General features: G+C 38.7%; 1 protein-coding gene across 1 annotated transcript; it reads right to left on the reverse strand.

Annotated features, from left to right (window-relative positions):
* On the reverse strand, positions 1-26,829 carry LOC129413636 (protein bicaudal D homolog 2). The gene is made up of 9 exons (XM_073867475.1): positions 26,427-26,829; positions 22,353-22,565; positions 20,735-20,887; positions 20,215-20,370; positions 16,994-17,293; positions 16,487-16,744; positions 15,530-16,300; positions 15,111-15,264; positions 1-5,500 (listed from the first exon to the last, which is right to left on the reverse strand). Exons 1-9 carry the CDS (start codon positions 26,628-26,630, stop codon positions 5,184-5,186), a joined length of 2,526 nt encoding a protein of 841 aa, XP_073723576.1. The 5' UTR covers positions 26,631-26,829; the 3' UTR covers positions 1-5,183.
* Between the last annotated feature and the right edge of the window lie 719 nt (positions 26,830-27,548).

The raw sequence follows: 27,548 nt of genomic DNA on the forward strand, positions 1-27,548 counted from the left end.
TTCATTGACTTTGTATTTATTCATACGAGCGCATGACTAACCCCTACACAGAGTTTAACCTCTAGAGAGAACAACATTTGAACTCCAGAGATCAGTTTTACACAAAACATTTCTCCCTCTAATATTGCATTACTTTATTAACTTGTTTTAAACCGTTTGAGATTTCAAGTTTGTTTTCGCTTCTGTGTAAAAGTCTCATTGCTGACAGAAAGAAAAACATGCATGTGACAATAATGCACATTATAAAGTTCATAACTGCTCACCATTTTAAATAAATACATACAAATTAATGAAGTTACTTTATATAAAGGTATCAAACTTTCCTTATAGATCAATACTGAAACACAAAAACAAAGTTTGCACAGCTACAGTAGTTAAATAACAATGCTGTCACTTCCAGGAAACAGAAAATAAAGATATTTACCGTACAACGGTTTCATTTCGTTTTAATTTCGTTTTTTCTCGATATGGCAGCTGAATTGATTAATTTGATGCCTCAACAAACAATGATGTATGTTCATGACATCATTTGCTTGTTGATGCAAAACGTTTTCTGTTTCCTGAAATTATAATGCTTGTATACCATGTCAAAAATACTAAAGAATATAAAAACCTATAACAAACTTTCCTACTAGGGCTGGGCGATTTTTACCAAAATTCATTAAATTTTGGGATGGCTGTCGATATATGAAAACGTTCTACAAGATAAAATAAAAGTTAACATGCATGTCAAAGTCTCATGTGGGATGTCACAATCACCTTTATTAAAACGCTGTGAAACAAAACAAAAAAATGGAATGACCTGTTTCCGTTTGGGAAGCTTACGTTTGTCTTCAGTTTACATTACTGACAGAGCTTCTGTGGCAAAAGAGAATCATATCAGAGTCTACTGATATAAGCGCATTACTCGGGAAAAAAACAAAACAATTTATTACCAAACTGGATATATCGCCCAGCCCTACTTTTTACAACCATCAACAATACTACCCATACCACATGACCTTCAGCTACCTCACCATACAACACTAGAGTAACACCAGTCTCTGACCACAAAACAACACATTGGGTTTCGTGTCTGAAACGTTTTGTTCATTATGAGGCAAACAAGGATATGTGGCTTCAAACCGTTTGACAAAAAAACCCAAACTTTCACTAAAACCCCTGAATTAGATATTAGGATCACTGACCCGAAGAATTCAGTACAAGGTTTAATTGGTCTAATTGTTCATATTATCCGCACAACAGAACGAATGTCTTCTGAACTTATTGCTGCTGCTAAATTTAAACAAGACATCCTCATGCATGTGGGCAAAAGCTACAAAAATCTAACATTCTCTCTTGAAATAATAAAAGGCACCAACGGTCCGAATAAAGTTTAAAAAAAGGAAAAGCAATGTAGGAGGGGTGAAGAGGTGATAACACCAACAGTGTATGACACTTGACACAATCGACAGAGAGAGAGAATTGAAACATTCCAATTTGGAATTAATTGTTGTACTCTTGTAGAGAATGCTGAAGGTCAGTGATCCAGCTTTCAGCGTTACACAAGGTGCTTACAATTTTAATACGAATAAAATAATCCCATCTGCCATTTGCTGGTTAGTTTCTAAATGATCACTTTGAAAACAAATGCAGCATTGGAGCTTCTGGGATTTTGTTTCAACAACATGATTTATGACTCAAACATCAGAATAATAGATGACGAACATTATGTCATGTTAATCTTTCCCATGAAGAAATCTAATACTTTGTAAATATGTGTGTAAATGACATAAACCCATTCAAAAACCAAAACACCACAAACTAGATTAATACAACAAATAGTATAAACCTATAAATCAGTGATATCCCAGAACATACATAAATGTTTTATAAAAATTAAATCTTTAGCCCTCATTAAATGTTTTTTTTTAAACCCCATATATCATTTATGAGTGGTTTTATGCTGTTTGCTCATTTTTGGAGTGTACAACTTAAAAATATAAAGTTTCTCCAGGAATGAAAAAAGATTTCAAGTAAAGATTTCATCTAATGGTGGAGACTAACTTTACATTGAATTTGATTCAGTTGAGGTTCAATGTTTATATCTGACCAAGAGCTGCAATCCAACAGAATTCAGTGGAAAATCATTTACATGGAAACATCGATCCACATTAATAATATTTAATGAATTGAATAAAACTGGGGTTAGTCTGGGATTAGGCCCACATAATGACTTCTGTTGAAGCCAGACGATCTCACTAAAATCTTCAACTAACCCTAACCATTTAACATTTCAATGTGCTTTACATTAAAACATTTAATCCCACCAATTACAATTGTGACCGACACACTTTTCCATTACAAATGGCACATTATTTGGATATTTTCATGTCTGGGAACAATTAGGGATTAAATGGGCGATTCTCGCGAAATTAGACTTATGAGGTGTCATGAAACATTTTGATAAAAAAATAAATGCAAAGTAAGAGCATACAGTTACAAACATCTCTTCATGTACTATTTTGCGCATGATTTTAAATGACATCATACAAACCAATTTTGTTTTTGTTTTCCACATTTAAGGGGAAAATTTTCATTACCGCAATGTGTCCATGACTGGATTTGGGTTCTTGGAAATATTTATAATTAAAAAATCTAAAAAATAAAAAGCTTCAGTGCATGTTATACTATAAACATTTACAGTAACAATTTTCCGCAACAATTTACAATCATTGTTTAAGCCCTCAATGAACTAACATTTTCAAAAATTTGTTGGAAGGGACATAATTGACTGTGACACTCAAGATGGCTACCAGGTAAGCAGTTCTTATTTTTTCTCCCCAGATAAAAGTTGAAATTTTGTTTGTCATAGTACCTACACAACTTTTTAGTTCTCATTACCAAAACATGAAATGCATATATTTAATGTAATATCATGTTGCGGTAATGAGAATTTTATAACAATAATCAAAAAAATTGTAATAATTCTATAGGAAATATTTTTTAAATCTTCTAAAAATAATGTTTATAGTAAGTTCAGACCTTAATCGTATATATGTGCAAAACAAATTGGCTTCAAGGGCTTTTAAAAAAAATCTGATGCTGGACACCTAAGTCTGGATTTCGTGAGAATCACCCACATGGGTTAATGGTAAAGTAGTTTATTGTAATGGCTTCTCGGATCTCCACCCGATACATCTATAAAGCAGCTGTTTAATAATAATACTTATTATATATTTTACTAATTTTATCAAATACAAACACGTCTAAGCGTGGAAAACAAAATGACAAATATATAAAGCTTATCAACGAAGTAAAGACCAAGTCTAGTCACTTTTCTAATGAACTGAAAAAAGTTCCATATAGTGTAGTTAATATATCACTGTTGAATATTTAAATATAAAGTATAATATTAATAAATTCAAGGTTGATTAGAGGTTTTTAATTGGCTAGCAGAGCCATTTGTGTCAAAGCTCAACGAAACCGGTTTATTTGAACATTGTCTTTGTTTTAAAGTACGCACATACAGAATTTAGTACAAGGAAAAAGTTTTATGTCTCTAATTCTGAATGAGCATTAGTGTTATTACCATTGAAAACGTTTTATTGTGTCAATTTTATAGACGACAGGATGATGACATGCCACTTCGACAAATAAAGCGAAATTTTTTGTATTTTCCCTGAGGGTCTGGAGAGAGCAACAGCGTTAGAAAATAAGAAAGGACAGCGAGATCAGACTCCACAAATACAGATGACTAGATCTTCATCCATGACCAGTTTTCTTATTTTATTTGCTTAACTTTATTTTATTTTTTTCGCCCAATTTGTCAGCATCCTGTGGCATGAGTGTGTTTTGTTTTAAAGGCCTAATGTGACCCTCAACACCATGAAGGTTTTTGTGCTTTGCAAACAGACAGTGCCAGCAGTTTTAGGCCACTCAGTGAGTGACGCAGCTGATTGGTTACATTGAGTTTAGCGTCATGTAAGCTCTCACCTACAATTCATATACAAGTGCATTTTATATACTGTATAAGTCAAAGCAATAATCACTTGTAATCTTCATCAAATCTCACTGGTGACTTCTGGATATAAACCTCACTGTCTTCTGAACGTCAGCTTCAAAGCATTGTAATGATTCAAATACTGCTTTGACTAAATTACAACCCCTACATGGGAAATGTATCTTCAAACGGGCTTTTACTATAAAACAACTGTGGCCTGAAAGTGATTCAGCGGAGAATCACCCTGTGGCTTTTCATTTGCCAAAAAGTCGTCGTCTGGTGATTCGTGAAAGCTAAAATAAGGCCTCTCCTCATATAAATAACAGAGACTGGTAAAAGTTGCATTATGACATCACTATGAGCATGCGACCACGTCAAGCCCTTCACCACGACTTCGATTAAAGCCACGTGTGTCATCAAATACATCAAATTAAAGTTAAAGCTCTCAGAAATAGTTTCACAGCCAGACATCTACTAGCACTGCGTGGCCTCCTGCCGCATGCACGTGACGACGTTCCCGCCTGCCTCACGAGTGACATTCATAAAACGGTCGCTCTTCATCTGAACCCGAGGTTGAAATTTTCTTATTCGATTTGAAGCAGAAAACGACTCAATTCAATAGACTTCCTGCAGGGAGGACGTTTGCATATTACGTTTGTAAACACAAGCGATCTGATTGGACGGGCTGCAGATCTCAGAGGCAGGAGAGACACACTCATCTCTCCAACAGGCTATACACGAAACTACCCAAAGCACCAAATTACCCACGAAAGTATCACTTAAATACCCCACTTAAGTGTGGAAATACTTTCTGTAGTTGAGTCACTAGTAGGCTGATGTCTTGAAAAGTGTGACCTCTGTGACATCATCACCCTGATTGGTTGAGCATCCTCAGCCCAACATCTGCTCAAGCAGTGGCGTGAGTTTGGACGACCGGTAGTAGGGCAGAAGAAGAAGTGTTGAAAGACAAATCCTGCTTCAAAGGACAACTGCATCCAGGTGCCACAGACATTACACACTTTACCTTTACCAACCGATGAGACTAAACATCATCACTCTGCTCTAAAACATCTGCATTCAGCTACGCTGGCAGGCACATGACCATATAAAGCCCCTAAATACACTGACACACGGTGCGAGTTAGCATAGAGCAAGCAAGAGGTGTGAGAGAGAGAATTTCTGTACATCTGTTAGACGCCCGTCAGTCGCAGTAGATCTTATACTTCTCACTGCAGAACACCGCCGGTGCTCCCTCGCTGCAGGCGGGGGGGTGACTCACTTGGGACGGGGTGGAGTTGTGGGCGGATTTTCCCCGCGAGGAGGTGCCTTTGGTGCGGCCGTTGGATCCTCCCCGACGAATCTCTAAATCGTGATTGAACTCCAGGTCCTCCAGGCGTTGAGTGAGAGCGAGCTTCTGCTGTATGGCCATACGGAGGAGAGAGTTGAGAGTTTTCTTTTCGTCCTCGGCAGCCGCGAGCTGTCTCTGCATCTCGTCCAGCTGAGTCACGTACTCGTCGCACCGAGAGACAGAAAGAGAACAACATAAGCGCTACAAGAATGGCTATTTATTTACAATAATGGGAAATAATTTTTTTGGGGTGGATTCTACATTAAGTTTCGAAACTGATGACTACATAAACCTAATAGAAGGCCCATTAAGGGAAGGTTTGTTTCTTGGTAACATGTGAACATTAAAAAAAACAAATGTAAGCATATTAACAGCATATTTTAGCCTGGCTAACACCAGATCAGTCTCATAGAGAATGAGACGTGGTATGGGAACCACATGTTAATTTTCTCGTATTGGAGGCGTGGTTTACGAATGCCCAGAGCCGTTTATTGGGCGCTACGAATGTCTATCAAATTCGTCTGTACGTAGCTCATAGCCAATCGGTGTGTCGCATAGACATCGTCATCTTCTTGCTGCCCCCTTCCCGTTCTGTGATTGGTTCCCTATTTCAGGTGCAAATTTGGGCCATGGTTTCCATGCTAGACTTGCAGCGTGAATAAATTTGCGCGCAAGGCAGCATGGGGAAATCCAGGCTAAGCATATTTAACAACCTATTAGAAAGTTAATAATGCTAATTTAGCTAAAGTAATGCATATAAATGTCTGGTTTAAGTAATGCGCCATTATTTCAAATGTAAAGCCTTTAAAAAATGTTTTAACTGGATAAAGTCACATGTAACAACATCACTTGAAATGAATTGGCCAAACCTAATTTATATATTTTCTTATCAGCTTGATAGAACATGTGAGTGGTGTCCCAATTCAAAGGCTGCTTAAAATGCAACCTCAGACAGGGTAACTGCACATTTTTTAACAGCAAATTTAATGACTTTTAAGACCTTTTTAAGTCCTCTAAAATAAAAATTTAAGACTTTATCATAAAAAACAGGAAAATGTTCAGCGCGAAACGACACAGAATTGTGTGTTGAAGCATAGCACGGCACAGCTCGCCTGAGCCACACTCAAGACACATCACAGGGAAACAACAACTTTTATACTAAGTGCTAATTCACCTAACAATTCTGACATGGTTGACTGTGTATGTAAAAATCTGTCTTAAGGTACTTCAGTTAATTTCTAAATTCTGGCCCCTCTTAGCATTTTGAAAAAGACATGGAGGACAGCCCAGAACATTACAAAATAGGGGTGTGACGGATCACAAAACTCATGGTTCAGATCACATAACGGTTTTTGAGGCAAAGATCTGATCATTTTTCAGATCAGCAAAAAAGGGGTGGCAAAAATTTAGTAACAAATTAAGAAATTACAAACATTTATAAAAAAGAACAAAGTTGCACATTAGGTAAAGTCTTTGTATAAATTAAATATGATTATTTTTTAGAGCTACAGAAGGGATTTTCTCTTTGTCTTGGGTTGTTTGATTAACATTAATGACACAGACTTTACTAGGTTAATTGAGTTATATTGTATTTTAACACAACTTAATTATATTTTTTACATATTATCTGTTTTGTTGTCGGACATGTATATCAGGGCTCTCAAGTTTTACCAAAAGTTTGGAGTGAGATGTCAGGAGAGGGGTATTTGCAACAGTGACCCCTCGGCCCCACCCAATTCTCAACTTTTTGCTAACTGTTTAATTTTACCTAATGTTTAGTAAACAAACTGTTATTGGGCCCCATTAAATTTCATATTATACTTTATCCTACTATGGAAGTGAATGGGGCTCATTAAAGGTTTGACAAACATTCCTCAAAATATCTTCCTTTGTGTTTTTTAGAACAAAAAAATTATACACGTTTGTAAAAACGTGAGTGAGAAAATTATGACAGTATTGTTATTTTTGGTTGAACTATCCCTTTAAAGTGCCCTATTTTCACAAAAGTTTTGTACATAATATAAAGTTTCTACTTTAGTACTTAAGATAATCTTAAAAACATCTAAGTGTCATTATCAGTGTTATTTTGAGATTACATTAATATGAACTGAAATGCATTTAACATATCTCGTATTACAAAAAAGTTAACGTGTACTCATCTTTCATACAAAGATGGGTTCAAATTTATTTCAAGTGGCACCTAAATACATTTTTAAATTACATTTTAGCATATTTCATATTAATGTACTGAAGAACAAAAAAATGTAGGCTATATTAAGTACAACATTAGTACATGAAAATAGAGCACTTTAAGTGGATTATAGAATTGTACTCTTTTAACTTGAGCTTACTTTACACATACAGCATTGCAGAATATTTCATGATGAAAGGGCAATAATAATGAAATGCATCTCTATTACATTTTATATATTTCAGGAAGTCTCTAGTACTTTTCTTAATTTCAGGTAACTAAAGCTTCTGGTTGCAAAGCTGTTGGAGTTTTTGACTGAATCAATAATAATTTAGCACGAATTTGGCTTTATTCCCCAATATTAGCTTTCATTGTCTTTGATCAAAGGCAGTAATTTTGTCCAGGAATCGTAAAATCAAAATGCTTAAAAAATGGGTTATATCTACCGCATTCATCGGATCTTGCTCATCCAACTTCCACTCCGTTAAATCCATGTTAGTAATGAACTTGCTAGCAGCGGGATAACATCATCAGAAACAACTTCTCGTTTATTTTTGATTGCCTGATAGGATGCATTGTGTGAACGACTTCATTAGGCGCTGCAAAAAAAACGACGTGGATGACATCAGAGTAACGCGAGAGCGATTTGAAATCAGCCTCCTTCGCAAGATTTCTCGCGGTACCCTGATGTCATCTGCGTGTTGGTTTTGTGGCGCTCGAAGGAAGCAGCTGAACTCGACAGAACTGCCATGCGCCTCGTCCATTTATTGAATATAAGAAGGACAATTTATTTCTTACTTCTCAGCGTGAGAAATAAGGTGTGGCATGTGAACTGACTGAAATGCGTATGTCTCACGGTCAATGCGTGAGACTTGAGAGCCTGTGTATATAAATAGGGTTACTGACTAAAAAATAGTGACTAAACACGACCCAATAACACGACCCTCGTGTTTAATCCAACCACGTTACTTACTGCTTAAATCCTGAGTTATAGCTAAACGCTTCTGACAATATCACCATATATTTACATTTAAGAGATGATATAACATTACGAGGTGATTTTGGCTACATTACCTGTGTGTCTCATGCAGTGCAGAGCTTTACCGTTGCTCTTCTCGTCTTGTTGTGTTATAAGCGCTTTTAAAAGTAAAAGTATTATTGTAGATCGCATATATATAAAATATGAGAGAATAAACACTGAAAGAGAGAATAAACACACTGCCAACTTTTAATTCCCTCCCCCACGTGCCATGTGTGAGGTGCTACACGACGCAGGATGAGAGAGAGAAAGCACGCGCACACGAGAGAGGCGCCGCTGAGCGCTCGAAACAATGAATAAAGACGTTTTAATACTAAAATATTACAATTAGAATACTACAAATACATATAGAAAATTTATGAAATATAACAATGTATGGGAAACACTGGATGAAGAGTCTGACATGAAATTTAAGACCTTCTTAGTGGAAATTCCAGATTTTAAGACATTTTAAGACCTTAAAAATCGAAAATTTTATTTATTTAAGACGTTTTAAGACTTTTTAAGGACCCGCGGGGACCCTGTCAGAATGCGTCCTTATTTCTCCGTGCTGCTAAAAATTGAAGGAATCGATCCTTTACAGCCCATGCAATCCAAAGATTCATTGCCCGCCTGTAACGGCTAAATATAACGGCTGGATATGTAAGGGATAAGGTGGAAATGCGGCACGAGGTGGAAATGCGGCACGACACAAAGCGGAGTTGCATCACAGGTGTGCATTATTTTCAAATAATTCAAAGGACCGGCGTCAATTCTTCTTATACCACAGTTACCACAAACATTGATCTGGTGGTTATTTGAACTCTTTTTTTATGTTTTGATAATCGTTCCGAATCTGATCTTTAACAAAATTATTATTTTAAAATTATTTCAGCTTTTTGCTAGAAAAATTACCCTGGATTTCCCCATGCTGCCTTGCGCACAAATTTATTCACGCTGCAAGTCTAGCATGGAAACTATGGACCATTTTTTTCCCCTGAAATTGGGAACCAATCACAGAATGGGGAGGGGGCAGCAAGACGATGACGACGTCTATGCGACACACTGAAGCAGTTTTGTTATTTGTTATAACACGGCAGTAGACACAAAGTTACTTTTCAATGCAGCCTTAGACAGTGTTCGAAGTAGTTTTGAACGCAAGTTTATTTTTTTTTAAAAAGAGCAACTTTTGGCGTTAAACAATTTTTTTAACTAAGAAGGATGTTTGTATATGGCAAGACATTTTAGCCACAGCGTTTTATAGGAGCAACCTGCTAGGCATCGTCGTTGTCGAAGTACATTTAACTTATAAATGGTATGTGGTATTTATTAATATCATATTGTCATTATGCCTGTACTGTGGTTGTCACAGTGTCACTAAGTTGTGTTGCTTTTCAATATCAATATACAGCTACCGGTTTAGTTGCATAGCTTTCAGCTGTGTACACTACACAAGTACCCAATAAAAGTTGTTGACGTTTGAATTCATGTCGCTCTACATACGTCATCTAATTGAATACAGACGCATTTGATAGACATTCGCAGCGCCCAATAAACGGCTCTGGGCATTCATAAAACATGCCTCAAATATCTTCTTGTTGCCCACATCTGCAAGGGTCTGTGTAGAAGTGTTGCAGGCTAAAAGTCCAATGTGACCAAGTCACTTTGAATAAAAGCATCTGCTAATTTAATGCCTTAATGTAACTGTTAAATGTAAATGCATTTCTTTAAGCCAATTCAGTTCATCTGTAAAGCAGAGAAAACATACTGATAAACAAATGTGTGACGAAACTGAATGATGAACAAAACAAAACCCAAGGAATGTTTATATATCAATCTTCATCTTAATATGCGGAAAGATGCAGTTATGCTTCTATAGCTTAAAGCGGTGCAAGTCTACACATGTAGTTATTACTTCAACACACGTCTATTATCATGATCAAAAATTTATAAGCATTGAGTCTTGCGCTCACATGAAAGGTACTGTAGGGACACACCAAACCAATGCCAACAAAGCAGTGCAGACTGTGAGGTCAGCTCATATATGTACAAAAGAAAGGCCTTATGTTAAAGGGATAGTTCACCCAAAAATGAAAATTCTGTCATCATTTACTCGCCCTAATCTTGTTTAGCCTGACGTTGCCATACTCAATTCTAGTCACTAGTCAGAATTTGAGTCTGATACCGCTCCATTGAGCTATAATTATGAGGCGTGTCTCAACCGAAAAATGCCTCTGCACTCAATTGGATAGACCTACGACCAATCAGAGCAACCGAGTGTGTAACGTATGTTGAAATTACGTCTTTGCAGCCTGACCGAACTGCTAGTTATTTCGCTATGACACTAACAATAACATTGTGATTATACTGAGTTAGCGAATGTACATCAACACCTATTATGTTTACAACATTTCGTTTATATCACAACATGAAGTATTTACTAAGTCATAGAGTAAGACTATCTCTTACCATTTGTACGTTAGGTGAACTTCATCCACGACGATACCCATTACGTTTGCTTGAAAATATTGGAGCCTAGCATGTCCCTCCACCTTATTCAGCAACCACGATTCCGGGCTTCCGAAAAGAAGCTGGCAACGACCGCTAATTATATCCATCTCGTCGTGCACGCTGAGTTGCATCGCCGTGATAACGTTAGCCTTTTCAGTTGCGACCAACTTTTGCCGAATAGGACATCAACAAATGCCCTGCTCGCGTTTCTCTGTTCCTCTTTTAAAATCAATGCTCTGTCGATATATTTTAGAACAGACTCAATGTCAGAATCCACACATCTGAACTCTACAGCGGCAGCCATTCAACACACGCGCTCTTTGGTGACGTGGTTCATTACGTTACTGTTGATTATCTGTTCTTCATCGTATAAAGCCCGCCCTGACAATTTGATTGGTTCGACCAGCATTTGTCCTAAAATAGTAGCTCCTCAACGGAGAAACCCCAGACCCATCTTCCCGTTTACAAAATCTTGTGGGCGGGGCTAAGATGGGCTGGCACCCAGGCTAAATCTTGTTACAAACCTGTATAAATCTCTTTGTTTTGATGGACACAAAGGAAGATATTTTGAGAAATTTTTGTAACCAAACCGTTCGTGGACCCCATTTACTTCCATAGTATTCTTTTTTCCTACTATGGAAGTGAATGGGGTCCAAACATTCCTCAAAATATCAGTATTAAATCAGTGTTACTGGGAATCTGTGAAGGTCAATTTACTGCTTTTACATTGATCTAATAACACAATGCTTTGACTGCCCATGGTCAAAATCCTGGTGATCTACTGCTGTCTTACACTTGGTAGGTTATATTTGAGTGTTTCTCACAAGAATGAACGTTGACTCTTAAGTACAGCAGTCCCAGTCTGGACTCGTGTGTGTTTGCTGAACAATTACCGAGGGTGAGATTGAGGTTTTGGGAACAAAGGCACACAATAGAAATCAGTAGAGATCGGCCCCTGGGAACCAAACACCGAATCCCCCGGGAAGAAAGGACGGAGGTCAAAAGAGGCCGAATGTGTGCGTGTGAGAAGCAGCCAGCATGTATAATGGAGGCGTGCGGTGGGATGACTGTGAAACGGACTTCACACACTTTCACTTTTCAGAAAGGTGGGAATGAACAAATCCACAGAGAAACGACAAAATGGAGATTGCCAAAACAAGCAGTCCAGAGAGTTTGTGTTTTACTTGTGACACCTGTTCAATGTAATGTGCAAACTATCAGCTTGAATGTAATTCAATAAAATCTAATGATAATATAAGATATTCTGCACTGTGTGGCAATGATTTTCAATGCCATTTTTGGATGAAATCCTAAATGTAAACCATCCTGTGTTCTGACAGTTTTAACAGTGCTAGTCTCTGGAGAAAGGCAGAGCATTGAGACGTGTTCATGAGAAAACAGCGTTCAGCCCACTGTCTGATAATCTGTTCTCATTAGCATATTAATAACCCTAAACAAGTCAATACAAAACCTCTTACAGAGCTCAGCTGCTCCTCAGAGCTTCATCTGTGTTTTTACCAAAACCTGAGTAGGATATAAAAAACAACATGCTTTATCAATTATTCAAAGGCTTTTTAAATCTATCTTCATTTTATTAACCTCGTGTCATCTAAACTTACACATATATTTTTTAACCTATATTTCATTTTTTAAAGAGCAAAAAGACACTTTACAGAGAAATACAGTACTAGCTGTTTTCCATGCAACCACAATAATGAGAACCGAGGTCTTCAAGAAACTAAAGATCAACAAAGAAATCAATGTTTGAGGGAACCCGTTTAATGCACATTAAATGCCTCGTTATAGTTGTCCGGAGGTCCTACGGCACAGGTTCCGCGTTGGTTTTTATTTATACTTTTGCGTCGACGTGCAAGCACACATGCAGACTGCTGGTAGGCAGTATCCACGCGTGTAACGACAGTAGCAGCATGACCATCAAAGAAGAAGCAGCTTGGCAAGTTAACCCACAAACGAAAAAGAAACTGCAACTTGTTGTGTATTTGAGAATACCAGCAAAGATGAAAGTAAATAAACAGCAACTTTTGTTGCAGTTTGAGTTAAATCACTCCTCAACTTGGCCCATCTTTGTTCTCACCATCACAAATGGAAATACCTATAACGCAGTTATTTTACCTGACGGGAGGGGTTCTGGTGGACCAATCACAGCGCTTGCGGTCTGCGTATAACTGATGCACTGTTAAAAATTTTGCGAGGTGCATGTCAGGTTATGCAGAGCTACGCACAGGCTACGAATCACTTATGGCGTAGATCTTATGCACGACTATAAACCGGGCTTGACTAACAAAATTTTTATCCAAATAATTTTTAACCATTCGGCCAAATTTTGTGCTGCAAGAGCAATATAGTTTCAACTTGTCTACAAATTGGCAAATGACCATGGAATAAGCATAATAAGCATGGATAATCAACGGCTTACCGTGCATTAAAGGATTTTAACTCTTAAGTTGCCAGCCAGTGACAATATATCAAAAGAAAGAACAGATCCTCTGCTTTAAAAAAAAAAGTTTCATCCGATCTTCATTTGTTCTCTTTTTATCACCTCTCAAATATGGGTAGGTTTCTTCAAAAAGACCAAATTTTGAGTAAAAAGATCAGATTCAGAGCAATCCTGTAAACATACATGGACATACAGCTGTTTGCCCTAGGGCGATACTTCTGGGTTTTATAAGTTGTGGAAGAACGCTACCTGGTGGATAATAGCGGTATTTCGGATTGCCGGAAACACTCGACATTGGGTGGTTCTTTGCTTCCTTTAATGCATAGCAGGCCGTTGATTATCCCTTACATATAGCACATGAGACCTAAACTTAAAGGCAGGGTCCATAATCTCTGAAAGCCAATGTTGATATTTGTAATAAACATACACGCCCCTACCCCAATAGAATCTGGACCTTCTTTTGATAGACCTGCCCCACACATACGCAACCCAGGCAACGATGTCGGTTAGTAGACACACCCCTTACTGCTTATTGGCTACAAGTGTGTTTTGGTAGTCGGCCCGACTCTCTTTTCCAACGCGTTTTTAAGATATTGTGCACTCCACCTTTAATAGAGACAGAGCGCAGTTATGCTAATTTGAAAACTATGCCGACCGAGGGGAAAACAATCCAGCCGTCTCCATTGACTTTGTATTGCGAGAGGCCACCTCCTTGTCATTTCTGGCTTATAACAAAAAACTGAATAATCCCTGAAAGCTGCTGTGTGACAATGTACAGCTAACAAGCCAAAAAACCCAGAAATAAGTTTTTATAAGCTGTAGAGCCGTAAAACCCAGCCTTTACGGAGAAAAAAGTGGATCGCACACTACGTTTCCCCCTAGTGGACGCAGTTTTACTAATAGTAGTACTATAAAAAGTTGCCTGTTTTCCACTTTTATGTCTTTAAACGCTCGTTTCTTGGTGGTCGACAGCTTATAGAAGCTTATTTCTGGGTTCCTGTCACACAGCAGCTTTTAGGCCTAATTTTTTTGTATAAGGCAGAAATGACATGAGGCAGCCTTTCACAATACAAAGTCAATGGAGACGGATTGTTTTCCTCCCCGGTGGGCGTGGTTTTCAGGTTATGACGCGTTGCGCTCTGTCTCTATGTCTTTATTGTTATCCTACAGTGCTGCTAGCAAAGGTGTGTTTAATATGCACAGTACACTCAGATGATTGACTTTTTAAACTTGTTCAAACGTACCACCGCTACTGACTTGCGTGAACAACTTCTGCTTCGTTGTGACTGTGTTTGCTGCAGCATGAGCTCTTGAAACTCTTTAAACCTGCTATAATGAATTATCCATGTGGTATTTTGAGCTAAAACTTCACATACACGCTCTGGGGACACTGAAGACTTATTTTACATCTTGTAAACTGGGTCACAATAAGGGACCTTTAAAACATACCAGTATCATAACCTGGTGGCATGTTACGCCAGTTTCTTCCCTTAAACGGCAAATTTTCTAGGCATGTTGGTTTTTAAGATTAACCCAAGTAAGTAGAAATCCTGTGCAGTGTGTGTGTGTAGAAAGATAAGAAAGCAATAATGACTGTCTCATACCGAGTGGCAAACATGGCCCTGAGTGAGGAGAAGGTGGCAGCGTCCTCCTTCAGCGCCTTTAGCTCGTTGCGAAGCTTCATCATGGTTTCAGTAACCATGGCCTTTTCATTCTCATATTTGCTCTTCAGGTTGGCCAGCGCCACCTCAGCAGTCTGAAACAACACATGAACAATGAAGAGACAACAAATCTTCCAACAACATAAATGACACTTACAGTATATCTCTTTACAAATGTCTACAAATTAGGTTGCAAATATCTCTGTATGCTGGCTTTTTTTTAACATTACAGTTGTGATCTAATGTCAAAAAACCACTGTAAGTTACTTTAAAGGTGTTTAAACGCTAAAATGTTAGTCTAGCATCTAAGGATCTACACATCAGGTGTTTTTTTATGATTAGGAAATGTCTTATGCAGACCTGTTTGTTCGCCTTCAGGACGGTTCGCAGTGTGGCTATTTGCTCCCTCTTGGTGCTGAGGAGTGATTTAAGTTTGAGAATCTCCTCGACGCTGGCTTCCTGGTCTCGATCCCCTCCAAGACTCAATTCTAGAGAAGCCACACGTTGGCGGGACAGCTCCGTTGTGCGGTCCACTGCTAGCTGCAGGTGCCTGATTTGGTCACGGATGATGGTCACCAGGTTATAGATGTTCATGGGCTCTTTGCGAGGATCGGCCACTGGAGATGAAGTCAAGGAAGAGAGTGGAGATGAAGCTCCGTCGCTGTTGTCAGCTGAGGGGAAGAGGCCACGGGTCAACAGGATAGGCGAGCGTCGATCGCGACCTTCAGGGCTTCCCCGACCTGTGGTTTGTGTGCTGGCGACTCCGGTTTTACCTTCACGGTAGTAGTCGAGCATAACGCGGTTCGGCGTCTCGTTGTTGCACATGCAGACGTGGTGATACAGGTTGGCTAGCTCCTCGCTAAAGGTGGCCAGCTCGTCTTGCGCGACGTTAAGGCTGCCCTGCGATTCGCCCGCCACCTCGCTGGCTTGCCGTAGCTCCTTCTCAAGCCGTGCTAACTGCTCGCGTTCTGCTCGACTGCTGTGCTCTAGGAATGTGACCTGAGCGCTTAGAGATGCTACCTGGCTCTCCAGCTGTGCCCGCTTTTCCTTGTACTGTGATTGGCAGACTGAATGTTCTGCCTTTAAGGTTTTGAGCTCTTCCTTCAGTTGGCTTGCCTCCGTCACAGCGACCTGCAATTTCAAACAAATCACCATGGCTTGGATGCTAGCTATATAGGCATATCACCATGAACAGAATTTAGCAGTATCAGTATGAGTGCAACATTGCCAAAATGCAATGGAGATGCATACATTTACAATGCAAGAAAGAACTGGCAGGGAAAACACGTCATTATTTGGTCATTATTTCTTCTATACCTTGTACTTGCACTCCAGGATCTCCGGGCCGTTGATGTCCACCTCATAATAGTCACTATCCTCATGGCTGTCGCGATCTTTCTCGTTGTCCAAAGCGGACTGGCGTTCCTTGCTTGCCTGGAGCTTGCGAATGGCATTGAGGTTCTCTGTGAGGCGGCTGACCTTCTCGTGTTCCTCAGATAAGACTCCATGAGCCTGCTCCAGCTGCTTCTGTGAATCCTGCAAGGTGGACAGCAATGTAACCTTCTCTCGCTCCACCTGAAAGCAGAAAGGAGATAAGCAACACGATCCAGAGAAACATCATGGTTTATCACTAATGTGTACATATAATGTAGCTTAGAAGATAAATAATAATGGATTGTGTCTATCAGGACTTAATCTTAATCACTTTTACACTTTAACTTATCCATATTTTCAAACTGTGGTAAGCATTCAGGAAACTAATGGTATTTGGAAGTTAAGCCGTTACAGTGTTTTGCAGAGCACGGTAAAACATCGAATCATCACCTGCATGAGTTGTTGTTTTAGTTTCTGGATCTCGGAGATGTTCAGCTCATTCAGTAGATTGTCCACGAGGCTGGAGGATGGGTGGAAACGCTCTCCTTTTTTAGGCGTGGAAACACGGTTGTCACCGCCTTTGGTGATCTTGTCAAAAGCGCTCTGGAAGCCATGAATGGGATCGTCGTTGTTAGGCTCCACCACCGTGTCATCGCTGAACTTCAGCCCGTCGAGTGAGATGTTTAAAGGACTGTTGTACATAGAGTCTCCGATGGTCATGTATTGGGAGAGCTCCTTTCTTAAGGCCGCCTGGATTCAGAAACATTCTGCATCAATATACTGCTTGACTAACAAATATCCTTTTAAATAAATGTTTACATATTTTCTCTTTAAGCAAAAATATGCCACCACAATGCTGGTTGCTAAGGTGTTCAGAGTGAGTTTTAGCTCATTGATATGTAATTGCTACAGTCTTCTTTAAGGTTGCTAAGTAAACCATTATAGGGAGATCTCACCATAGATATTTATACATAGATACGTCATTCAACCGCTCCACATATGTAGAGCAGTGGTGTCTGGAGAAGTGGGTATACTCCTAATTTATGTCGCCATTTTTTTTAGAAGCGGTCCAATTCAGGTTGAATCCCTGTTGTTATAAACAGTGACATGTAAGAATAGTCTTGCATATTTAGTTCACTCCAAAATGGGCCAGTATGTGACTTAACTTTTACTGTGACATTGCGCAGCCTCTGGTTCGTAAATTAAAATTCCTGAATACATTTATATTCCCGAAAAAATGGCCTTACCTTTCACAGGTGAGAAAGTTTTGTTTTTGTATGTATTAAGTTAATGTTAAAGGTTTTTAAACTATAATAACTTTTAATGTTGTGTTCGTAAACACTTTTGTCTTAGTGTATCATGTTAGTTTAACAATTTTAGGGGCGGCTTCCCGGACAAGGATTAGACTAGTCCTAGACTAAAATAAATGTAAGAGCTGGCTTAAACTGAAAACACCTTGGACTGACATATCTTAAAATACACCAGTGCCCTTTGTTTTGCCTCAAACTGCACAAGTAATGTTTTAAGTAAGGCATGTTTGTTGAAACTAGCTATATTTCCTAATTAAACTGAGGCCTAGTCCTGGTTTAAGCTAATCCCTGTCCGGGAAACCACCCCTAATGTTTGGGCCTACAGCATTTGATCGAACAAGCTATCAGAGCAAGCTAACGGAGGACGTGCGAGGGCCGGGCACACACTTTTAAAAATCAACGTCATAAACAATTTTTTATATTTTAGCCGGCCATTTAATTTAATTTTCTTTACCATGTTTTTTAATTCTATTGTGTTTGATTTACTTTATATTGTATTATGTCTTTAATGTATACCTTGAACTTACGCAGATGTATTAATGCCATCAGTTTTAAGAAGGCTGCGGTCGTGACAGTGTTGCCCTTGCTTCTTTTTTGTCCACCAATCAAGTGACTTATAAATAAATAAATAAATAAATAAGTAAACTACTGTACCCCCCAATACTATTGTGTATTGGCGATCTAACAGTCTGACGATAGGATGATCTCAAAATGGGGCATATCGCTCAATACTTATGTATCACCTCTTATATTTGATGGAAGTTTGGATTTGCTGACTTGTATTATAATGTTATTTTTGATTCAAGTACGCTACTGTTTAGTACTGTTTACTTAAATGCTTCAGTTTTAAATCAGAAAGACTTTTGGTTAAAAACATCCACATTAACCTATTGGTCATATTAATATGTTGTAGGAGGGAGCTAGAACAATATAAGACTTTCACAAATACAATCTAAAGGACCCAAAATATTGTCTGTTACCGTAATCTGCAAAATGATCCAGATATGAATTTTTGGCAATATCGCACACCCCCAGGCTGCATACATGCGCTAGAGGTAAGCAATTATGTGAGTAATAAGTTATTTTACACAATAGGAGCCATATGTGCATAGATCTCTCTGTTTTTCTTAGTTTGTCTCTCTCGATATTTACACTACATGCTTGATTGCACAGGTAGTGATGTTCTATAAGCAGGGGTTGATCATCTTGTTTAGTCATGCTATTACGTCATAAAGTGGCACATTCCAAATACTACCGTTTTGGAAGACTGGTTTCAATATAAGCTGTTTTTAGAATAATGAGAATAACGAGAAAGTGGTGGGCCGTCAGGGCCAGCAAAGCCTTCTCTGCTGGCCTAAACACTATCTGAATCACTGATTGACATTTAAATATATGTTTCTATGAACGTGCAGGGTTCATAAAGGACTGCCCGGTGGCCTGGGGCAATTGTGAGAGACGTTCGGGCCAGTAAAAAGTATTGTCACTTGCCCGATCGGGCCAGCGCTTCACCCTCAGTCACAAAAATATATTTTCATCAATGTACATGATTTACACTCTTGGAAGCAGACATTTACTTGGGTAAAACACGACAAAAGAAATGATGCAATATTTTGCAGAGTTTGCTGTCAGTTTACAGGTAAAGCAGAAAAATTGGGAACCTTTTTTCATTGGAACATGTCTGTTGTATATGTATACAATTATATTTGACTTTTGAATTATTATTTTTAACATTAAATATGTGACACAGGCATTTTTTTATAGGGGTCAGTGAAAATTTTGGCAGGGCAAGTGAAAACCTGAACCACTGGCCCAACCGGGCCAGTATAAAAATTATTTGCGTTGAGGCCTGATGTGTATTAAATGAATCCCATAATGTCTATTACCTTATTTCATAGCTTTTCTCTTGGTTGTGCTGCTTCCCTTAGTGTATATCTATGATAGAGCATTTATCCAAACATGCGTGTTGCCAGGGTCAAAGAAATCTGCCTAGGCCTTTAGAACAAACAGTGCGGGCGCCTTCAGCTTAAGATAAATGGCAATGAAATCATTGCATTGACCAATCAGATTTTAAGTTTGTGTCACCGGGGCCAGACAATACAGACAATAAATGAAATGCTGGATTCAACATTTAACCCACAGGAAAAGCAATCCACGTCATCAGTTTTTAAATTGATCACCAAAGACTTGACAACACTTGTTAACAGACTGAATTGGACCATTCCAATTTGGTGGACCACTTTTGAATAGTGGCCCATAGAAACAAAAACTAATGACGTATCTATGTGTATATACATCTATATAGATCTCACTACCCATAATACCTCCAACAGCCCATAATAACTCTAAAAGAAAAACTCTCACCTTCTGCTCTCGCTCTGTCTTGATGGTTTCCAGGGCCTCACCGAGCTGCCTCTCAGCGATCTCCTTCAGACGGATGGCATCTTCCAACTGGCTGTTCAGACACTGCGTTTCCTCCTCGAGACGACGGATTTCATGCTTTAGACCCTCAAACTCAACCTACAACACACACACATCAGACAGATGTCAACTCCTTTCACCAGTGCCGTTTTTACTACATTGGCCCTGTCCAAAATGTCACCCCGAGCCCTTGCAGTCTTTTTTCCGAGTCCAACCTTTGCTAATGTAATGCCACACAGACTTTCGGGGCAGAAGTTTGCAGTAGACTCCGCTTCAGGCTCGGGAAAAGTACACATCAAAAAGCGCACAGCAGTAGCACAGGGGACGTTGTAAGCAACGTTCCCGGTCTTACAATGACAAATGGGACCCCCATGTTCTTGTGGATATTGCAAAACAAAATTAAATCAAGTGCACCCATCTGGAACAGGTCCATTTGTTTAACAGAAGCTGATTTGCAGATTACCTGGCTCTGCTTCAGGACAGACACATGTTTCTGCAGGGCGATGTTTTCTTCCTCTAGTTCACTGTAGTCCTGCAGAAGACGAGACTCCCTCAATTTAAACTCCTTGATGTCATCACGCAGACGGGATCTCTGCATCTCCACCATCTGACTGTTCTGTACAACATAAGACACTTATGCAGCAACTTCATTTACATTTTTAAACAAAATTACTATTTAAATCATTTAATTTTTCAAAGTTTTAAAGGAAGTAATTTCTTTCTTCACTCATCCATACCTTTCTCTGTTTCTTTACATCCTCTAATTAAACTACACATTTAACCCAATCCATCTATCCCTCCATTTCTACCCCTTCATTCCCTATTTTGCTAAACTGTTCAGGCACGTTCCTTTGACTCATTAATGCACCAGATGCCACCGCTGAATACAAACATGCACTTTCACTTGAGAACTGGAGGGGAGGGTGGAGGTAGTTTCACCCAAACTAGCAGATAATATAAACACATCACACCCAACCATCACACACACACGCACCTTGGACCAGATTTACTAACAGTTTGCACCAGAGCAAATGGCTCAAATGCTGTTATAAAACAAATACTGTCAGGATTTACTAAAGACACGCAGTGAAAAGTTAGCTCTGAAAAGAAGTGGACATTTGTTTTGCGGCTGACCTTACAGCACTATATGCTTTGGTTAGTTCTCCTTTCACATGCAAAAAGTATGGGAGGAGAGCATTTAAATGAATCACGAAACATGATTTATTAAGGATTATCAGGGTTTCCCGCTGCACTTTTCAGTTCAGGCGGCCCGCCTAAGCTGGGAAACCCTACTGCCTTGATTAGGTCATCCAAAAAAAAAAAATCCCTGTTTGTTATTGTATTAGTCTATAGTTCTTGCAATTTTAAAGTAAGTTAGCTGGTGATTTTTGTTATTTGAGAAACCTGCTAGCTAGGTTTCACGTGCCTGTTGATTATATTGCCTTGCCTTATATAATTGTTGAGAGCTCTTGTTCATGTTATTTATGTGCATTATTTACATGCTACAGTAGTTACACTCCTTTAAGATAATGTAATTAATAGTGGAAAATAATCAGTTTTTACAATTTTTGCGCCATCTATCATCGTTCGCCAGACGTTCTACAACATCTGCTTCAGTTTGTGTTTATTAACCCTTTAGTTTTACTTCATCACACAGCTATTCCCGTTAGAGGTAAAACATTTAATTCATTAATAATCTAGTATGTGTTCATTTTCTGTCATAGTTTCTTCAAAATTAAGGTTTATTTGATTGTTTTAAATAAAAATATTTTTATTTTCATCATGACGCGTACGCCAAACAAATTTTCTGCGGGAAACCCTGATTATGCTTGTCAGTTTATTAAGATATGTGGCACCTGTGTTCTTTAAGGTGCACCCTGTCCGTAAATCACTCACAGATATTTCCACTCCCATCTGTGCTCGTGTGAATTTGCTCTATTATGCCAATCTGGCCCCTTGTCTTAAGAAGTTCAGAAGTCGAACAAACTTGTGAGTGACCGTTAGGGTTTAGGTCATCTGTAACATCTCAAGGACTATGATTGCAGTAGATACTCAAGTAGTTTAAACAGCTATGGACAGACCTCTCTCAGTTCATGAGTGATGGTGGCCAAGCGCTCATTCTCTGATTGGCTGTTGGCCAGGGTGTTGCGTGTCTGCCGCAGTTCTGCCTGCAGCTCCTGCATGCGCTGCTCGTAATACGCCTCCTTACACGCAGACTCCTGGAGGAGCGTTTCCTCACGGCTCTCACCATCAGCTGCCACCTTCCTCTGATTAGAGTGAGCCTGTCCAAAAGCCTGGAAATCAGAGGAAAAAGATAAAAAAAAACAGTAAATTATTTTATATCATGTTCACAGGGTTTTCCTGCATAGAGATTTTGGAGGCAGCAACCTCCGGCTCTTGACAGGTTTCTCTGTCACGTGTCTTCACAGAAAACACAAACAATCCTTGCACTCAGCGAATTATCATTTTTAAATGCAGTTGCGTTTTTAAGCCACTGTGGTGCCACTGTTTTGTTGTCAGCACAGTGACCAAAACTTTACAAGCTCACCAAACTTTCTTCTCTGACAACAACTCGATATAAACAATTGCTTTTTAAAGATAACAGTGTCCCATATCCGCACACTGTTTTGTGTGAGAGGAGCGAGCAAGTTGCGGATCCATGGCTCATTAAGCTTTTTGAGCATTTTTGCAGCTTTATTTGCCTTAAATACATATATGCATCAAAATTCCTGTCTTTGCAAGCATCCTCATAAACACGACCATTTAGGGCTTAAGAGAAAGTAAACAGCTGAAAAAGGAAACGGCATGTGAAACAGTATATTGGATCCGGACTTTGGTCTTAAAGGGGAAGTTACCTAATTTTGCTCCTGTCTGTCTGTTTTGTGAAAATCTCTCACTGCTCTTGACTAAATCACTTTTCTACCCTTAATAAGATATACATTATTATTTATTATCATTCTTTCATCACTGTTTATCTTCAGTAAGCTGGAGTTTTGTTTGTTTTTTATCTCTTTTTTGTGTTTGTATAAGTTTTTTGAGAATTATGAAAATTCTATGGCATTAAATATTTTAATAACATTAAAACCTTATTAAAAGAAAAAAAACTCTACCGTGATACATATCATTATCATGATATAAAATTAATCCTGTAGTGATATAAAATTTGTCACATCGCCCACAACATACCACGGTTTCACGGTGTTGCGGTATTGCCATTGCAACACTAAAATGCGTTATTTTCAAAAGCAAGGCAAAAATAAAACCTTTTAATTATAATATGCTTTCAAAAAATATATAATACTTTCGTAATGTATATTACAGGGTTCCCACACCTTAGTTAACTTCAAATTTCAAATTCAAGGACCTTTCAAGGACTTTCTAGGTCCAATAACCTTAAATTCAAGTACTAAATGTGGGGACACATTTCAAGTGAGAGCAAGGTTACATTGTGTTACCTTTTAAGATACATTGTTTAAGTTCCCTTTCGAGGGAACTCACCCTGCGTCACTGTGGTGACACTTTGGGGACGCCTCCAGGGGTAAGTGTGTCTGAATGTGTATATCAAATTCAACCAATGGTGAGGTTTAACTAAAAGACAGGGTGACACGGGAGCCAGGAAGTATATCACTATCTGAAATATTACCAAAGACGGCGTTACATGAATGCAGGAAGTATGGCAAGCGAGACGCAGCCTCTCGTTCCCTTCTCAAGGAACAACAGTTACATACATAACATTTTCATGTGTCAAACACAACTATTCAAAAAAAAAAAAAAAACATTTTGGTATGAATCAACATTCACATACAGAGGATATAAGCATTTAAAACGAACAGTTTAGCATGTGTGCTTAAAAGTCTAGAATTTTCATGATATTATCCTACACTACACAGGGAATAATATGGATTTTTTTCCCCAGAAAACTTATTGCATGAATTAGATTCAAGCACTTTCAATGACCTTACCTTTACCTATGCATATTTTCTAAAACTTCCCAGGGCCTTGAATTTTTTTAACCCAAATTGACAAACTTTCAAGATTTCAAGGACCTGTGGGAACCCTGATATTAAATGTAAACATCTAACCTGTTTACTGTTGTTTGCCCCCTCGTGGGCTTTTGTTTTGTTAATTATTAAAGTGTTTTCTGTTTACCCCCCGACATCGCTTGCTTTTGGGTTTATTTGTCCGCTGTTCCTGACACATGGCTAATCTGGAACTACAAAAATCTACAATATGTGGGAAAATAATGTGTTTTTAACCATAAACCATGCAAACACATTGTATTATATCAATTGTTTTTTTGCAATGAAATAGGTGCACTTTAAAAATTGAGGATGCAAGCATCGTGATATCACACCGAACCGCTGACATAATAACCAGAAACAAAGTGTTTACTTTGTTTTGATTCTTTACTTGAACCAATTATCGCCTCATCTTTATTGTCGTTTTAAAGGTTATTGCTCACTCAGGTCTATTTTTATAACAAAAAATGTCAAATTACCCGATCATTATTAATTTTCCAAAATAATTTTAAGCGACAGTCTTAAATTAGTTAAAACATTTCGAAATGTTGTGATTTGAGTTGATATAAGATTATTTCCTATTTATATATTTCATCAGTGAGGATTTCTTAAAAAGCGTAAAAATTATGTCACGTTTCATTCTTGTGAACCCAATCATCTGTCTTGTCTCGTCAGATAAGAAAAAAGATCTTAAAAAACACATGGACACTGGACTATATAAAATTGTAGTTCATTGTCATGATACAGGTCTTCAATTTAATTTATAATGGCTTTAAAAAGGTCTTATAAAGTCTTAAATTTGACTTGGTGAAACCTGCAGTCACTGTGTAAGAATACAGTACATGAAGATGATGGCAAACCGGTGCAGAACTGCTTTATATTGTTAATCACAGTCGAACATGGACTGTCATCCTATTTACGTGTTCATCATGGTGCCAAATAACAAAATATGTCGATGGGAACGTGTTTGGCGTGTTTTGAAAGAGTGGCCAGGCAGTAACACACCTACTGTATGTGAGTTCATTATGTGTGCCGTGCACTGAGGTATGTGAAAAATAACCACAATGCTTAGCGAATAATAATAAAAACTGCATGTAAACAAGAGTGAAGGGGTTACCGGATTCATGTAAAGTGCAATTAAGTCTTTACTTTTACTATTAGAAAAACTATTAGAAAAAAATCATATTGCTGTGCATGTCAACGTGGTATGAATATGAAGTGATGCCCCATTAACAGATGGTAAAGAAATACAGGAAGCTCAGCCTTCTGCAATGTCAAAAGTCATCTAAACCCACAGGAAATTAGTAACTCTGCTCCAAAAAACATTTACAAAAGTTTAAATTCAGACTACAAACTGTAATAACCTAAATCTGTGGTTGAACTTAAACTTGGCTCATTCACTGATATCTTAAAATGATGAATCAACACACACATAAGTGATAACAGGCATGATGGCACGTGAATCATTTTGAAATCAAAGGGGAACATCTCTGAAAAAGAAACCCAGTGTGATAAAACAGTACAGTGAAGTCTTTCATCAGTCCAGGTCATGACATTTTCAGCATTCCCAACATTCCTGTTGCAACTTGCTTCAACGTTTAGGCGGGACACAAACTTCCCGCAAAAATTCAAATGCAACCCTGTCACATTTCACCACTAAACATGAGTTATAATCTAGGAATTTTCATTATGATGCCAGCTTTAATTTAAAAATGTGTGTATAATATCTCCTCTAGATCTGATGTTAAGATAAACTATTAAACTTCTATGAACTAACTTATTAGAGATCATGTTAGATTCTTCTGAAATTATAACATTCATTTAAATATATTAAATAATCAACCAAGTAACAGGATGTTGTCATTTCCACCACATCAAACTATACGCTGCTGTCATTGTCACCACATCAACTAACGTTGATGTTGTCATTTTCACCACACCAACTAACAAGATGCTGTCATTTCATCACATCAACTGACGTTACACAGTTCTATGAATTTTTACTAGGTCAACTACAAATCAAATCAAGTGAACGGCGACATGTTTCGTGACATGAGCTTTATCATTATGAGGTAAACGGCGGCGTCAGTCGGTAGTAAGTAACGTTACGGACGCACGCAGGCTCGAGTCTCTCACCTCCCGCAACTGCTCGAGCTCCTGTCGAACGGCCTCATATTCGGCCTCGAGCTCGTCGTACTGCTGCTGGAGCTGCTGTTTCTCCTCCAGCACCGCGAGGCCGCACTCCGCCGCCTGGATCTTCTCCCGTGTGGTGTCGCTGAGCTCCCGGGACAGCCGCTCTACCTCCGCCCGCATCCAGTCGCGCTGCTGGTCCACGGACATCTTCGGTGATTCAGATCCGTCTGTGAGTGCACTGCATGATCGCCTGCTGTCCGCTAATCCTGATAATCCACGGCTGAGTCTCCATCAGTCAGTTAGGTCCTCCTCTGCGCTCCTCTCCCGTTTTTCAGAGCCGAGGAGGAGAGCCTGCAGTCTGACGACTGAGCCGACACATCGGGGTTTTCTCCGGTAAGGGTAAATAAAATGTGTGGGGGATGTAGTTTCCTTCACCGCCTTTAATGTGTAATAATGAAGTTTAAGAACTCATGACCCATAATTCACTGGGTTTGACGCATGAATCCAGGAAGCTCGTGTGAACGGGTTCCCTGCGCGTGACGTGGAGTTCCTCTACAGTTTCAATACTATACACGTCTAATAACCGCTATCCTTAAAAGAAAAACTAAATAAACTTTAATTGTGTTACAGAAAAGACTGGAAAATCGTCACCCAGAGAAATGTCCACAGCTGTGTTTTGAGCGGCTCTCGCGGTATTGTGATGTCATAAGTCGATCTTCTCCGCAGCGCCGCGTTAAGTCGTACTACTGTTTTTTTGTTGCAATCACCCCCCCCCAAGATAGTAAATTACAAATGCGCGCTCTTTTAAACTTTAGCAGCTTTTTAAATTGCACAAATAACAGTTTAAAGGGCACATATTACGAGAATTCACTTTTTATAACACCAATAGGCTATGTGTTGTTTACAAACACCCGTGTGTCATCTTTGAGCTCTTTTGTATAAAACTTCCGGTGAGCCACAAAAACTAATAGTCGAATTGCGAGTGACAAGAATGTGCTGTTTTGACTGGCTTGTTAATTTTTAAATAATTTATTTCGTAATGTAATTTCCCCTTCACTTTCAATTGTTTTACTTCAATGAAACATTATATATTTTTTATTAAAGCTTAAAAGATTTATAATTAAA

Source organism: Misgurnus anguillicaudatus, chromosome 5, assembly GCF_027580225.2.
Source record: "Misgurnus anguillicaudatus chromosome 5, ASM2758022v2, whole genome shotgun sequence".
Taxonomy (NCBI): Eukaryota; Metazoa; Chordata; class Actinopteri; order Cypriniformes; family Cobitidae; genus Misgurnus; species Misgurnus anguillicaudatus.

Bases quoted from the DNA above. Each gene is read 5' to 3' on its own strand.
- LOC129413636 (XM_073867475.1), bottom strand. From the start codon at position 26,630: ATGTCCGTGGACCAGCAGCGCGACTGGATGCGGGCGGAGGTAGAGCGG. The intron at 22,566-26,426 runs GTGAGAGACTCG...TCTGATTTCCAG, and splicing joins AGCTCGAGCAGTTGCGGGAG to GCTTTTGGACAGGCTCACTC. The intron at 20,888-22,352 runs GTCTGTCCATAG...TATGTTGTACAG, and splicing joins TCACTCATGAACTGAGAGAG to AACAGTCAGATGGTGGAGAT.